The sequence below is a fragment of the Babylonia areolata genome, chromosome 21 (assembly GCF_041734735.1).
Source record: "Babylonia areolata isolate BAREFJ2019XMU chromosome 21, ASM4173473v1, whole genome shotgun sequence".
NCBI classification, from domain to species: domain Eukaryota; kingdom Metazoa; phylum Mollusca; class Gastropoda; order Neogastropoda; family Buccinidae; genus Babylonia; species Babylonia areolata.
In genome coordinates, this window is record NC_134896.1 from 14,407,865 (window position 1) to 14,424,409 (window position 16,545).

Below are 16,545 nucleotides of genomic sequence, written 5' to 3' on the forward strand. Positions count from 1 at the left end.
ATAAGAATGAAAAATAAATACATGAATAAATGAAACAATAACAAATATGATGAGATAAATAATAAGAAGAAAATGAAAAGGAGGAATAAGAGGAAGAAGAGGAAGAACTTCAAGAAGAAGAAGAAGCAGAAACAGAAGAAGCAGAAGAAGAAGAAGAAGAAGAAGAAACCTAGTTTGTAAACAATTACTTACATTTTCTGCAGGCCAGATGGCTGTTTATGTTTTTCCTGAAGCTGTAACTGCCTCTGTGCATAATCCTTCTTGAAGATTGTCGTGCGGAACGCTTCAGTCTGTGGCTGGTTCTGCTTGGCTGAAGATGGTCGGTCAAGGGGAGCCAGTTTCTGTGCATGTATTCACACAGTATTACACATGTATACAATGTCCTCAGCTTTCTTTTGCATATAATATCTACAGACACACAATACCCTCACAGCTGATACTTCTAGTAACAGACTTTTAATTACCTGCACAATCTATTTCTTGATCATACCTCCCTTCTTTTGTGTGTATGTCAACACACACACACACACACACACACACACATATACACACACACACTACAAACACACACACACACACACACACACACACACACACACACACACAAGATACACAGATATACAAACGCATTAGAGTGTATACTCACAACTGGTCTCCCTCTTCCAAAAGTCTGCTGCTTAACATAGTTGAGGACTCCAGAATTTTCAGGGCGATCATAAAGCCGCTCTCGAAGCTTTGCAGCCATATCCATGCCAGGTCCGGCCTTATTCTTGTTCTGCATGAGGCCATTTTCCTGTCCTGGTTTAATTGGTTCAAGGCCAGCCTGAAATCGTGTCACCTTGATCTTATCTGAGTTCTCTTTACTGAACAGATCCTGCTCAAGAGTGGAAACTTCAGCGAAGTCTTGATTGAGGACAGTCGATGCAGAGTACTGGCTCAGGCGACTGATCCGAGATTCCTCACGAGACATTCTGCTGAAGAGGGTCTTGTCCTAAAAATCAGAACTTATCTGGAACAAAACTTCACCATGATGATGTATGTGTAAAACTGAGGCTGCCCCTTCTGAAAATAAAACGTTCATTGTGCACAGCCACCTTTTTTTTTCTTCTGTAAATATATAAACAAATGAATATATATATATATATATATGTGTGTATGTATGTGTGTGTATGTGTGTGTGTGTGTGTGTGTGTGTGTGTGTGTGCAATACATATAGAGAGAGCGAGAAAGAGAGAGAGAGATCAAATCAAATCAAATCATGTTGTTTATGGCCAAGCCGACCACTAAGGCTATATCAGGGCTGATATAAATAGATATATATATATATATATAGACATGTTTACTCATCACAGCATTTTTTATTCTTTTTGTTTTTTATTGTTGTTGTTTTGTTTTTGTTGTTTTTTTTTGTTGTTGTTGTTTTGGGGTTTTTTTTGCAAAGAACGGTTTCAACACTTTTCTCTTCAAGAGAATGATTTTTTTTCATTCTAAAATTAACCACTTATATCCTTTGTGCATGCACACACACACACACACACACACACACACACACACACACACACACACTGCCATTCTTCTTATCTGTCATTTTACTGGAAGAATGTTAGAATGATTAACAACAACAACAACAACAACAACACACACACACACACACACACACACACACACACACAGAAAGTCACAACTCTCTCTCTCTCTCTCTCTCTCTCTCTCACACACACACACACACACACACACACACACACACACACACACATAACTCTCTCTCTGTATATATAAACTTTGGTATGTTGTTTCATAATGCATTCAATATTTTTTCTCAATGATCTGTCTTCATTTTTGTTACAATGAACGATATTTATCATCATGCTTGAAAATTTTTAAACAATAGTCTATAATCATCACAATCACGGCCTACAAATATTGCTCATCATTGCAGTGATATTTGAAACGTGTTTAAAAGTATCTTAATAATCCAAAGTTAATGAATTTTATCCCATGTTGAACCAGGGAACCATCACCACACAAGTCTGTACGGTTTGTTTTTCTGTTGGTTCACACAACCGTGCAATGCCAATAGTAGCAGCAGTAGAAAAAGTAGTAGTAGCATCAGCAGCGGCAGCAAGCGGCATGAGTCTGTCTGCACTTTTTTTTTTCCATTCTTATCTACGTATGTATAATTCTTACTTTTTTGTGTTGGTGTGTTATCATTCAAAACATATAAAAGACTACGATATTCATCCCAATTTCACATATTTCAGACCAACATCGATCCCGAAATTACCTGAATTGTTCATACACAAAACACAAACCGGTTACTAACACTTTTATGGCGACAAATCCATGTTCAAATGAATGAACAACTGACCCGAATGCTTGCAAAACAATTTGCAGTCCTTAAGTAGCCATTTTGATTTACCCTAGCAATACCCACAATGCATTAAGGATGGCGGGAAGTGTGTTCATGAGCTCAAATGGTTGTCTAAGCAAAGCTATATTCGTATTCTGAATTTTTTCATTGTAGTTGTGTGTGTGTGTGTGTGTGTGTGTGTGTGTGTGTGTGTGTGTGTGTGTGTGTGTGTGTGTGTGTGTTTGCATAACCCCCTTTTAGAGTAAATACAAACATACCATCTTCATGTTTCACTTGATAAGCAGGGGCAATAATCACGCATGTGTTGAATTCAACTGTGCATCGATTGTTTCCCTTACACTCTGCTCCGGTTTGTGGGAAGACAACAGACAATTAATTTTTATCAAAAAAATAATGACAGATTATCTCTGTTGCGTTTCTTTACACCCAGACTTCCCCCTGAGTAGTGTCTACATTTCAAAATCATAAAGGCAGGAATAAGTTGGATAACTGATTTGATTTTAAGTCTATTTACCACACAACGACATGTCCACGTGTATATATGTGTACAAGGTAAAGCCTGGAACTGCTGGCACCACTCCATGAAAATACTTTGAGGGCAACAGAAAATGCAAGAGAGAACCAAAAACAAACAAAACAAACACACACACACACACACACACACACACACACACACACACACACACACACACACACACACACACACACACACACACACACACACACACACACACACACACACACACACACACACACACACACACACACACACACACACACACAAAGGGGGGGGGAGAAAGAAAAGAAAATGATGATTCTCTTTTCCCTTACACGCTCAGTTTCGCACATTGGGCTTCATCAGGAGAGTATTGCATAATGACAGTAATTTTCTCTCTTTTTTTTTCTTTTTTATCATTTATTTATCTATCATTTTTGTTTGTTGTTCTTTTCAGAATTACACACACAGCCTGTATGTGTGTGTGTGTGTGTGTGGTAAATAAACTCCAAATCAAATATGTAATTCAGGCATGCATGTGTGTGTGTGTGTGTGTGTGTGCGTGTTAATCATTGAATTTTTTATCCAGTGTTTACTTGTGATTGGAGTCTGAGGTCATGTTTTGGCATGATGTGTGTACTTGGAAAGGACATTGAAAATACTCCCGATTTTCCAAGCTCCACCCAGGTGTAAATGGGTAAGAAAAAGATTGGGCCTACCCACCTAGGCCCTCCCCCAACTTTCCCACCTCTATCCCCCTCCACACCCACACGCGGGCATAGTATGCTTGCGGATGTCAGCATGTGTGTATTTGTGGATGACAGTGCATGTGTTTGTGTGTTTGTCCCTTTGTGTGTTTGTGTGCGTAAAGCCGTTCACGTATGTATCCTGATATCCATGGCACTTGGTAATATCAACCCGTCAGCTGCTCTCCCCCAAATTCAAAGCATTCTCTCCCCATCACCCCTGTTCCACTTGATCGAAGTTCTGGGTTGTATTTTGTATTTGTATTTCTTTTTATCACAACAGATTTCTCCATGTGAAATTTGGGCTGCTCTCCCCAAGGAGAGCGTGTCGCTACACAACAGCGCCACCCCCTTTTTTTTTTCCTGTGTGCAGTTTTATTTGATTTTCCTATTGAAGTGGATTTTTCTACAGAATTTTGCCAGGAGCAACCCTTTTGTTGCCGTGGGTTCTTTTACGTGCGCTAAGTGCATGCTGCACATGGGACCTCGGTTTATCGTCTCATCCGAATGACTAGCGTCCAGACCACCACTCAAGGTCTAGTGGAGGGGGAGAAAATATCGGCGGCTGAGCCGTGATTCGAACCAGCGTGCTCAGATTCTCTCGTTTCCTAGGCAGACGCGTTACCTCTAAGCCATCACTCCACAGTCGACCCTTATCAATGTTGGTGTTTTGCTCATCAAGGCACAGCTATGGTGGATGAGACTTTTTTTTTCTTTTCTGCTGCCCAGTCATCTGCACCATTTCAGTGGCATTACTTCCATGCTGCTTATTCCAAGACCCCCATATACAGCCACACCTGCATTCATCTGTCACTATTCCAGCATTGGCAGTCCACAGGGAAGTACAATATCAGGTTGGCAGGCCACAAGTCAGAGGAGACCCTGCAGGTGGATGAGACTTGTTATCATGATGGAAGAAGATCAACAAGCTCTGAAAGTTTCTGTGTGGGGAGATAGTGAGAAGAGAAGCCAGGGTTGTCCATGGAAACAGTATTTATATATATCTTCAGACATCTTAAACGAAAGAGATTTTCAACCTTTACTGCACAAGAAAATGATGTAAGGATGCTGACCTCCATGCTAGTTTTATCACATGAGTCTACAGTGGTGCAATGAGTGGGTCATCGGCTGAATAATTCAAGCTAATTACTTGAATTCAGATTCTTCATGCCTCAAAACTTCAGCTTCAAGTAAAAACCTAGCGCTATAAAGAGCACATAAACTAAAGCCTAATGGGATTGCTGATCCATGCTGCACGTTTGTCAGAATAAGCACACAAAACTTGTCCTCTGTGGACATCACTGGGACACTTAGCATTTGCACATTAGATGACACAGAAATGATTCCTAGATGAGGGCATTCAGAGAAGCAATTGATATATTTACTGTGTAAATTCATCACGAGTTTTAGTCACTTCTTTCATTGTCGCCATTTCATGATGCTTTATCTTTTTTTTCTTCCATCTTCTCTCCATTTGCTGCTCATGCAGAAATTATGTATAGGAGGTTGTTGACATGTCTGGAGCTCTTACTGTGATATATACATGTGTGTGTGTGTGTGTGTGTGTGTGTGTGTGTATGTGTGTGTGTGTGCGTGTGTGTGCGCGCGTGCGTGTATGCATGTGTGTGTGCATTTATGACAAGTAAGAGTCAAAACCTGAATCCTGATCAGATGCTTTTAGATACTTGGGTTGATCACAGGTTCTCTTTTGTTACATAACATGCATCGTTCTTTCAAAGAGAAACAGAAACAAAAATTTACACATACTGATGCCTTTTAACTGTTTTTCCTTCTTTTTTTTTCTTCTTTTTTTATTGTAATATACACATTGTACATCAAATACATATTACACAAAAAAATAATGATTACTTAGGCACAAATACATAACAACAGATATAAATCCCCATTCCACCCCACCCCCCTTCCCCCTCCAACCTTCATCATTGTACAGATCATTACAAAACTATCTTCTTCCCAGTATAATCTTGATGCCAAAAAAAAAAAAAAACACAAAAAAAACCAAAAAAAACCCACATACATGCTAAGTGATTCCATTAATAATTTCACCAAAAATATTTGAATGAATGAACTGTGAATAAACATTCAATATCAATCCCCATTTTGTCCTGTCCACCTCTCCAGTGTACTAAGCAACACCCCATATTATCTTGCACAATGTTGTTTTGATGCATACATAACACACTCATTGGTGTTAAGTGATTCAAGTAACAATTTCACTAAACATCTGAATGAAAGACATGTGAATGCAACATCTGAATGAAAGACATGTGAATGCACATTCAGTTATTCTATGCATACTGTTCCCTTCCCCCAGCCATTTCCTTTCCCTGAATGCACTGATTCATGTGCACATTTTCATTACATATTTATCAAAGATTATCTAGTCCACTGATGAATATAACTTACCATGTTTGGAAAATAAGGCTCAATATAACTAAAATCCAAAACACTGCTTGTTTATGATCTTGAAAATGTGACACGACACAAACAAAAACCTGACCTTTCACAATATGAAAAAGATTTAACTGTTGATGTCTTTATGTGCATCTCTGCCTCCCTCTGCTTGTACTTGACAGCTTATGATCATGGCTTATTGTAGACTTGTTAAAGTATTCAGAATGGTCACAAAATAATGAAAATCAAAAGATGATCACAACAGGATACTGGGCATTTAACATGTGACATTTCATCATCTTATATCCAAAGCAAAAATACAACAATCCTTGATCCACAAAAACAAGACAATTAAGAGGTAAATATGTGTACAAGAAGCGGTAAGTAGTTTCTTTATGTCCTTCAAAGACTGCTCGCCTAAATTATGCTGCTGGATGGGAACAAATGTATATATCTACAGCAAAAAAATTATTTAAGTCAAAATACTATATCAATACTGACTGAACTGTTTGTTAATAAGTTCTGATTCAGAATACTGATACCTCTGTGTGTTTATCCATAAATGCAGTCAAATCTCTCACACTTTCCTGACAGAACCCTTTTACACATGCACAAGTTGAGCTCATAATAACTAACTACAAGGCAATGAAACATGCATGCATCTTGTGGCGTCATTCTCTTCGGTGACTGATACCATGTGTTCTTTCCAAGATTAAACAGTGGGAGTTCTCTAGTGAACCCAACCTACGGCCAGTATCATAGCTGACCAGGACAGCAATCTCAAGAGAACAGTAAAGCAGGAAAGAAAATACATAAATATTTCTTGCAAAAACATGTGGATACGACTATGACAAGTACTCATATCTCTGTTGCAAAATCATTTTGTTTGACAGCTGTGAGATGATTCAGATTTTGAAAACCAGATTTTTATCTGCCAACATAAAATCACACAGGTATATATAAAAACGAATAATGCCTGCAAAAATATACTTGCTGACAAGTTTGTTTTTATTGTTTGTAAACACTTGTTTCTTTTATAAACATTTTCTGTCAGTGTGACATGTTTTGGCAGTTCTGTTGTGCAAGTATTAATTCATTATATCTATGATTTATACTTCTATATCTACATACCCATCGTTGCACACGCATGCTCATGTTCAACAACAGGCACTATAAATTTTGCCAGGTCTCAAAACTACCTGCAAACTGTTATCAAATTAATATTTGTAAAGTGATTGTTTTGTTAGTTTTTTGGTGGTGTTGTTGAGAATTTCAAGTATATTATTCACACTTACTTAAAGACACTTCAGAAAAAAATCAAAATACATAATGGACCTTTAAATAGCTTATACAGCAGAAGGAATAAACAACTTTTGAGATAAGGCATTTCAACACCAGAAAAAGAGGCCCCTTTTATCAGCTCATGGGATAAACAGAGCTGTATTCAAACCACACACAGCAATGCAAGGCCACTGATGCACGAAGCAATGTGCCAGAAAGTAACTGTGGTTAACAGGTAAAGGCACATTAACCTAAAACCAGAAACATGGTTTTAAATTCTGACACAAGAGTTGTAAGACTCCTCAAAGTGTTGTGCATGACAAACTATTTTCGAAACGTGTGTTTTGAAGAAAATGGGTCAGAGTAGGGTCAGGGGAGACAACTGATCAACATGTGAGGGGAAAGTTGAAGTGGTATGACCCTTGTAAGAATGGGAAAGGTTTAGTGGGCACTTCTTCAGACCAAGATTCCACATGTGCAGAGGACAGGTTTAGAGAGAAAAAAAGAGACCACTTCAAAAATACCATTTGTGCCAAAGCAAAAACAATCATGATATAATCCCATTTATGAAAAAAAGGGGGGGGGGGATGACATTACAGATGGGTATACCAATCACCAAAATACTGATAAAACTGGTCAAATTCTAGCACTGACCTTATGCTTCATGAAAGTCAAATTGCGTGGGGGTCAAATACTTTCATATTTCGGTCATAAATGCTATAAAATATATCTGGCTATACATCAACTTTGCATCGTGTAACCATAGCTGAAAGTACAGGAACACATTCCCGATGCACTTCAACAGGTAGCAATATGTGTACATCACATTTCAAGTGGCAGCAAGATTAACTGCTTCAGGAAAAGGCTATTTCTTCCACATCAGTACTCAAAAACTTGTGAATCTTAAGGCTATTCATTCTGAATATGACCAATATATTTACACTTTTTACTTGGTCTGAAATAGGACCAGGTGAAAAATATTATCTCTGGCTCATGACAAATCCACAAGTCTCAAACGTTCATCTTCAATAAGCAGATTTGTTTACATTAAATATATGCATCTTGTTCATCTCCACTCATTTCCTTGCCCAGTTTCCAAGCCAACTGCTAGCTCCTGAAAGGCAAGTTTCCATTTTTTTGAGCCAACACAAAGTGGGTACTGATTAACAGATCACAGACATGGCCAGCAACCCACTCCTCCATCACATCAATCCTTGCCTCATTCAACAAGTGTCTTTGAGAAAAAAAAACACCTGCAACTCAAGTGGCTGACAGCCTGACAAATGAAAACCTCTGGAACATCTGCAACCGATGGGAAGTCCATATCATAAAGAGGAAATGGCAATGCCATTGGACACACCTTACGGAAGTAGCCAATCAATGTCATGAGATAAGCTCTATACACCGGGACCTGCGGGAGGGAGAGAGAGTGCCTGAAAGGACCTGATAACACCAGTCTGTCAGAGGACCTGAAAGCAGTAGAAAGATACACAGAGGACAGCCACAGGCAGCCAGAGGCAGAAAACAACTGTGGAGTCTTCACTCCACAAAAAGCACTGCGGATTGAAGAAAAAGACACAGGAATTTAACAACCTTCTCAGTGAAGACTTTATTTTAATCTCAGGAGGAACATACAGAAGAAGTAGGCCTCCCACAAGAAAGCAGCAACAATGCATGTATTGGATATTGTACAAATCCTACTGGTCAGTGAAAGGTGGCACATCACACAAATGTTCCCTTTTACAATGATAATCATGGTACCATGAGGACTTCACATTGTTAACACAGAGGATTCTTCTTTCCAAAATCACACAAAAGTGAGTCATTAAGCCTGTTAGTCATTTCTCTTCCATCTGACATGCTTTAGGGAAGTCTTAGGAACAAAATCTTAAATGACTTGAATTTAACTGAAACAAGGATGGCCGATTCCAGTCTGTCATTTTAAGCATTCTACACCACTTGGTCTATAAACTAGTAACCTCAGGTGTCAACACAACCAGAAATCAAAGCAAGGACAATACTTTGATAATAATGTTGGTATGATCAATATTCTTGAGTTTAATATTCATTTTAATAATATATCAATCATGGAACTGAAAAAAAGAGAGAGAAAAAAGATTGGATGGTTAAACTGCCACTTTGATCTTAAAATAGTGAAAATCTGAAGAAAAAAAGTTCAGAACCTTACTGAATAACAGTGATAGGGTGATGTTCAGAAAGTTAGCAGTTATAGTGTGATAGCTGAATGCATTGTGATCGGAAAAAAAATATCTTAGATATCAAAATACTCAGTGTACCATACTCAGCTTGCTAATTTTTTTTTTTTTTTTTTTAGCAAAAACGATTCTCTGAAGCATGTAGTATCACAAAACAACTGATTGACAATTTGCAACTGTGAATGACAATATAATATTAACCATTGAGCAATTCTTGTGACCACAAGTAACAAACATACTCTCAATCACAAACTCTTAACAAAGAACAAAAACCAGAACTGCATTATCTTAAAATGCAATTCACCTAATATTCCAATAACATTTCCGAGGAATGAAATCACTGGGTTCCCCTGCATCAGCAGATTTATATTATCCTGATAATTTTTTTTCCAAAACAAACTCATGGAATCATACAAACTGCCTGCACCTCTCTGCAGACAATGATACTACAGTGATCCAGCATCTCTCTCCCCATCTCAACCAAATCTTTCACAGCTTTTGTGCTCAATCCTGGATTTCTATGGTTAATAATTCCAAAATAAAATCCCTTCAACCCATATTTTCTTTATGTTGAAAATATTTTACTGACTCACTCCCCTTGGTAATTCTTTACCATCATAAAAATGCCCAGGTTCTGGACTTTAAAAAACAAAACAAAAAACAACAAAAACAAACAAACAAAGAAGAAACAAATCATATCCATTCAAAAAATGTAGGTGTATGAAATGGCTTGGGGTAAATGGGGGTACGGAAGGCCTGGGGTCCATTATGGACCTGACAACATCTAGTAATGAATCTGTCAGGACTAGATCATACGGAACTTTTTCTAGAGTGCCTGCAAGTTAAATGCCAGGAGAGGATTTCTTTCCAGCATTTAAAGATAAGTTCTACATGCTTCAACCAAAAATATAAAAAAACAAAACCGGATTCCAATATACTGTAAGTACCTAGCTGAGAAGTCTTCCTCTGTAATGATGTAAAATAAAGAAAAACAGAAAAAAAAGGATTGTCAATTAAGTGTAACATAAAAACAAACAAACAAAAAGTGTCAAAATCTGCCTATCAGCAATGTCCGTTCTTTTTACAAGAGTGCATCAGTTTCAAGTCATCGCATGCACCCTTGTTTTGGGAAAGAATATAGCAGGTGCAAGTTCAAATGACTGATTCTCGTTTTGATTCTTTTGTGCCCATTTGGCAGTAAAGACACCAAGCTTCAACACATAAGACACCAGCTGATTTGGAGGTATACGTGTTGGTGCGTTTTTCAACAAACAACTAGCATATTGTCTTAAAAGAGTATTCAGCAGAATTTCAGAAAGAGTGATGGAGGGAGAAATAGATGAATTCAACTGAGGAAAAACGAATAAGCTAAAGGGTTTTCACTGTCCCCTTCAAAGGAAAGAAAATGCACAAAAAAAAGAACAAAATGAAGAAATATAAAAAGAAGAATAAGAACGAGAGAAAGACAGAACCAAATTTTTTTTTTTTTTTTTTAAGCAACAGACAAACAAAAAATTTATTACACCATCAAAGATGGTAACTTTTGAATTATGCTCAAAGTATTTTCAACATACTATTAACATTAAGTACACTCACATAACTAAGAAATGTGCATTATAAAACAAATTTACATATAATGAGAAATATGACCTGACCTTTCTTACCCCTCTCATCTTTTCCCCCAGCTTTCCATCCCTTCATTTCAATCTCTACAATGAAAAATGTGTCTCACAAACTCACACTAAAAACACACACAGACAAATGAAATTCACAGTAAAAAGCACAAAACAAAGGCACAATATCAATGTCCATGCCCTATTTATGTATATTTATATCATATTCTTTTTTTTCCTTTTTTTTCCTTCTTTTTTTTTTATTACACAAGTTCCAGCACACATGTCAATATTGTCATTTGTCTCTTCAAAATTCAATACCACACAGAGTTTGCTTGTTTCAGCAACATGTACAGAGTGCTGAGAACAGTTCACTTGTTTTGACAATATTACACTTGAGTATTTGATACTTTCATAAGATGCAGTTTGAGATTACATGCAGCACATACTATGTGAAACATACAAGAGAATTTCATGAATGCCTCTTTCTTTCAGAGATTGTGAAGAGATCCTTTCTCACATGCATGGAAGGTAAAGTGCAGCCAACCTTACATGAGCAATAGTTGGTATTGAATTCATTATGTTAACTGTAACGAACACGTGACATCAGCTGAAACAAAGAGTACAGAGCTACACTTATGATAATCACCACCATACAAAATGCGTACATGAGAACAAAGAAAAGTTCACTGAAAAAGTACAAATAAGACACTGCAGCATTTCAAATGTCAAACACTGAGAAGACAATTGGATGCCAATCAAATTTTGAAAAGAAAACTGGATACACATCTATCTGATGATTGGCAATACGAGCCAACAATGAATAACACAAACATTTATACAACATTCATTCTCTTCTTTAAACACACATCTGTGTTCACTTACACAATGCTTTGGGCATAAGGACATGTGCGCATATGCATACACACGCACACACACACTTGTGCATGTGCACACATGTACACACACATAACGCACACGTGCGTACACACACTCGGCTCACAAATAACTTTCCTTAAAACGGTACATGTCAAGGGTTAGTATTTACAAAAACTGGGAGAACACTGAAAGATGACAACTTTCATACCCTAGTGTTAAGAAAACAGTGTGCTTTATATTCAACTCCAACATGTGACATGAAGCTGAGAAAAGGCAACAGAAAGCAGTCACCGTTTAAACAGGCCGCACAGAGACCTAACACCAAAGCCAGCACAGCTCTTGACTCAAGCCATCAACAAAAGACATTTATACAAAACCAGGACCTAAAACTTCAGTTCTGACCTTAATGACATCAGTCAATAGATCCTCATACTCAAGCCAGTTAAAATCCCATTCCATGGTCTGAAAATGACACCTCGTAAGATCTGAAAACTTGGATCTCCAGCTCTAACACCAAAACAGAGATGTTTACCAAAAATCTGAAGACATGGTTTGCTGGTCAAGTTTTAAAAAGTAATGCTCACTAGAAGGCCAAAGATAAAAGTTCTCCTCCAAGAACAATACCATTTCTATTACCTAAAAGGAGCATGTTGACTTGTCTGAAGACAAGCCTTTAGCCACACGTATGAAAGTTCAAAACTTTCAGATAAAAACATCCGCAGACTAAGACGTATCTTTGAGCTATGAAAATACAGATCCCTTTTATGAACAAGAAATCACAGCCTCAGAAATTCAAAACATTTTCCAAAAGGTAAAGATGACGATGTTCTCCTGAAGTCAGGTGAACAGAGTTATGTCCAATGACTGCAAGAGGCTTGTGTGTGTTTGTCACAAAAGACATGACATGACAACCAAGCTCTCCAGCAAGACATCACCTTAAGATCTAAAGCTACAGGACTGAAGAAGTCAAGTCAACTTGCTGCAGGTATGACCCCTTCAAGCAGTTCTGATGGCCTAGTTCCTGAAACTACCTCGAGACAGCTAGACATCCCCTCCTGGAGCTCTGAAGACTGTGGCATCTGGAAGGCAGACAAAAGGTGTCTAACGAAGTGTTGAAGGCATGCCAGTATCCAAGGCTGTGAGCAGCTCATCCCCATCCAGTAAAGGGCTGTAATGGGTTGGGGCGTTTACTTCGCAGTCATGCCGAGTAAGACAGGACAGCGGGTTCAACAACTGGCCTGATATACCTTCCTGTAACATGCAGACAAAATAATGGATTGGTACAGAGAACTACAGTGTGTTTGTGATGACATGTTTTATATTCATTTATGTACAAGCATATAACTCAAGCGAGTGAGTGAGTGAGTGTGTTCATGCATGCGTATGTGAGTGGCATGCTGGTATTCCATGCCTTTGTGAGCATTTGGTTTATTTTGTATGATCAAGTCTACATGTGTGTCAGACAGCGTGTTTTTCATGACATATTTGTTAATATCTGCACAAGCATTCACATGCAAGTCAATACCTACCAGCTGGATACACTCAAGAGTGAGTCAGTGTGCTTGTGCTTGTGTGCATGCATGCGTGTGTATATGGTATTCCATGGTTCTGTGAGCATTTGTTTTGATTTGTTCCATTTGATCCCAGTCTATAATACCTTATTCAATTGGTCTGGATATACTTAAGCATGTGTGCAGGGTATATACATATTCCATGCTTTTGTGCAAATGTGTGTGTCTGTGCATATTTGTGCTTATTCATGCAGATGTGTGTGTGTGTGTGTGTGTGTGTGTGTGTGTGCGTGCGTGTGCGTGCTTGCGCGATGAAGGATACAATACCTTAGATGGTGGTGAAGTCAGGCCCAAGGACATGGTCCTGTACCCACTTGGATCTTCTCCTTTGAGCAGGAGGTTGAGGAGCATTTTCTGGCTCCTCACTGAAACAGCCAACACACTTGCAGCTTAAGTACCTCGCCTTGTTTCACATCAACTCAGCATTACATGAGTATATCACTTCAGTTAATATCAACCCAACACACAGCTGAAAGAAAAAAGATGTAGATACAAATTTCCTACATCTTTGTGCACCTACTTGTCATTTTCAGCAGTCATTCTGCTTGAAATTATTCATGTAAATACCTAGATTAATACATTTTCATTAAAGTAGGATTTTTACGGCATCTGATCAAAAAAGCCTGCACCATTTCACAAGAGACTTACATCACTTATAAATCACTGATCAAGATATGAAAATGTGCAAGATCATATACATACGTGTATGTGCACACATATACACACATTCACAACCATGCCTTATCATACAATTACTCTGCCTATCTATTTGACTACTTTAGTCTGCCTATCACTGACACACACACACCAATGCATGCACACCAACACAAAGGTGTGACAAGCGGGGTTCATACCGTTTTTAATCACAATTTTTCTTTTTTTAATTTTTTTTTTTTTTAGACCTTTAAAACACCAAAAGCCAAATCAGGACCCATATGAAATGTAAAATATTTTAAGTGCCAGCATTTCAGTCACAAAGGCACTTTCATGACTGAGCTTTCAAAAATAATTATGTTACTTTAAATCCAATTTCATGTGGGACATTTCACAACTGTTCTCTTAAGCACTGAGAGAAACAATTCATATTTTTTTGTTATCAGTAATAATGAGGCCAAGATTTAAAACTTTACAAACCTGGGTCATTTTTAAAAGATTTCTAAGGACTTTCAAAACGCATATACCATTTCTGTTACAAATTCTTATAAAAAATTTTAAAAAAGATTTCTTTTAAAATAAACTTGAAGGATATTGAAACGATTTCACTGATTGATAATGCACTCACCATTTGGGACTTGCAGACGCTGTAACTCGTGTCCCATCAGCCGAGGTAGTTTGTGTTCCGGGGGCCCTTTTTCCAGGCTGTTCATGTCCAGCGGCCGTTTTATCTGCTTGAACATCAGATCCGGGGGCTGCTCAATACTGGCCACAGCCGTGCTGCCCTCAAGCAAGTCTCGTATGCGGGGTTTGAGGGGCGGGGGCGGGGGCGGCTCCTCAAATATGCTGTCCACTCTGGAATGGAACACGTACTCCGTCTTCCCTTGCAGCCTGGAAGAAGAAAACAGAACTTGCTCGTTAGTGTTACAATTAACAATTCAGTCTTCACTGAAACTCAAAAATGACAAAAACAAAATCACATTTCTGGCTTCCCACCCCACCTCCCCCAAGCCCCTGTTGGGATGCTGGGGCGTCTTCCAGTATAAACTGTCCCTGCCCCCGCCCCCCTTCTGTAAATTCTGTGCTTGCAATTCCTCAATTTTCTATTGCTCTCTTTCTTTCAGGCCTTTTGTTTCTCTGTCATCTCTTCATTTCTTATTTTCTGCCATACTTTCTCTCTCTCTCTCTCTCTCTCTCTCTCTCTCTATATATATATATTAGTCGTTGTTGTTGTTAAGAAAGCCTTGAATATTTTTATCTTTTCCCAAACTTGATACACAGACACATGTAATTATTGTCAGTAACACTGAAAAAAGCCCTGCATATCCTACTGGTAAGAAAGCATTGAAAGGATCAAACATAAGTCACAGACATAAGCACAAATGAGGGAAACAGACACATAGAGAGATAGATTCTCCAGAGAACAAATCAGCATACATATACTTTAACTCATGATTGAATAAAACAAGAAGAACAGGAATATAAGAGATTTACAGGAGACAAAGATGAAGAGGAGGACAGAGGGGAACCACACACAGACATAGAAGACTGAAACAAGAGGCAAAGAATGCAGAGTAGATGGTAGAAGGAAGGGGAAAACAAATAAACTGAACACAGAAATGATTATAGCCAGGTGGTCTGAGCTTTGGAATTTCAGTCTAAGAGTCCTGGATTTGAATTCAAGTCACAGCACCTACTGGTTCAAGGTTGGAGATTTTCTTATCTCCCAAGCTGACATTTGTGCAAACCTGCTGAACATTCTTCAGGTATACACATGCAAAACATCAAATACACACATTAATGATCCTGTAATCCAAGTGTTTGGTGGTTCACAGAAACACAGACATACCCAGCACCCCACACAAAAGACAAAAGCCATATGAGGTTTGACTCACGCAGGGTTGACGTCTTTCTGCACAGTCAGAAGAGAGTCGACAGTGGGAGGAGCCGCCCTCAGGTCCTCTGACTTGTTCATGGGGATGTATGGGGCTCTGTCCATTTCACTGTATATCTGTAACATGTGACATACACCTTTAGATCATGGGAAATGTACAAAAGACCTCACTTTCTATATAAACCTGTAACATGCAACATACACTTTTAGTTCACAAGAAATGTATCGGAGATCTCACTTTCTATGCATCCATGCAACATGTTACATGGACGTATATTTCATGGCAAATGTTCAAGGTCTCAATGTCAATGTATCTTTCCACCCTGAAGCATATGATCTGCTGTGCTGTATTCATAAGAAGGTGTGTGCTTAGTAAACTTAAATTTATACATTCTGTCACACTCCAGAA

The 16,545-nt window shown here is 38.3% G+C and overlaps 2 protein-coding genes across 5 annotated transcripts in view; both read right to left on the bottom strand.

The window, feature by feature from the left end:
* LOC143296724 (dynein axonemal heavy chain 6-like) overlaps nucleotides 1-2,415 on the bottom strand; it is a 147,432-nt gene extending 145,017 nt beyond the window's left edge. For 2 of the 3 annotated variants that reach the window (XM_076608783.1, XM_076608781.1), the window contains exons 1-3: nucleotides 2,285-2,407; nucleotides 647-1,009; nucleotides 193-341 (exon numbers count right to left, since the gene is read on the bottom strand). In XM_076608783.1, coding sequence (XP_076464898.1) covers nucleotides 193-341; nucleotides 647-970 — 473 coding nt within the window. In that variant the 5' untranslated portion in view covers nucleotides 971-1,009; nucleotides 2,285-2,407. Of the gene's footprint in view, nucleotides 1-192; nucleotides 342-646; nucleotides 1,010-2,284 lie in introns of all 3 variants that reach the window. The other variant, XM_076608782.1, reaches the window with a different exon arrangement.
* Nucleotides 2,416-11,364: 8,949 nt separating this feature from the next.
* Nucleotides 11,365-16,545, bottom strand: part of LOC143296486 (hypoxia-inducible factor 1-alpha-like) — a 51,438-nt gene continuing 46,257 nt past the window's right edge. For both annotated transcript variants that reach the window (XM_076608447.1, XM_076608448.1), the window contains exons 12-15: nucleotides 16,138-16,253; nucleotides 14,871-15,133; nucleotides 13,856-13,953; nucleotides 11,365-13,268 (exon numbers count right to left, since the gene is read on the bottom strand). In XM_076608447.1, coding sequence (XP_076464562.1) covers nucleotides 13,119-13,268; nucleotides 13,856-13,953; nucleotides 14,871-15,133; nucleotides 16,138-16,253 — 627 coding nt within the window. In that variant the 3' untranslated portion in view covers nucleotides 11,365-13,118. The remainder of the gene's footprint in view (nucleotides 13,269-13,855; nucleotides 13,954-14,870; nucleotides 15,134-16,137; nucleotides 16,254-16,545) is intronic.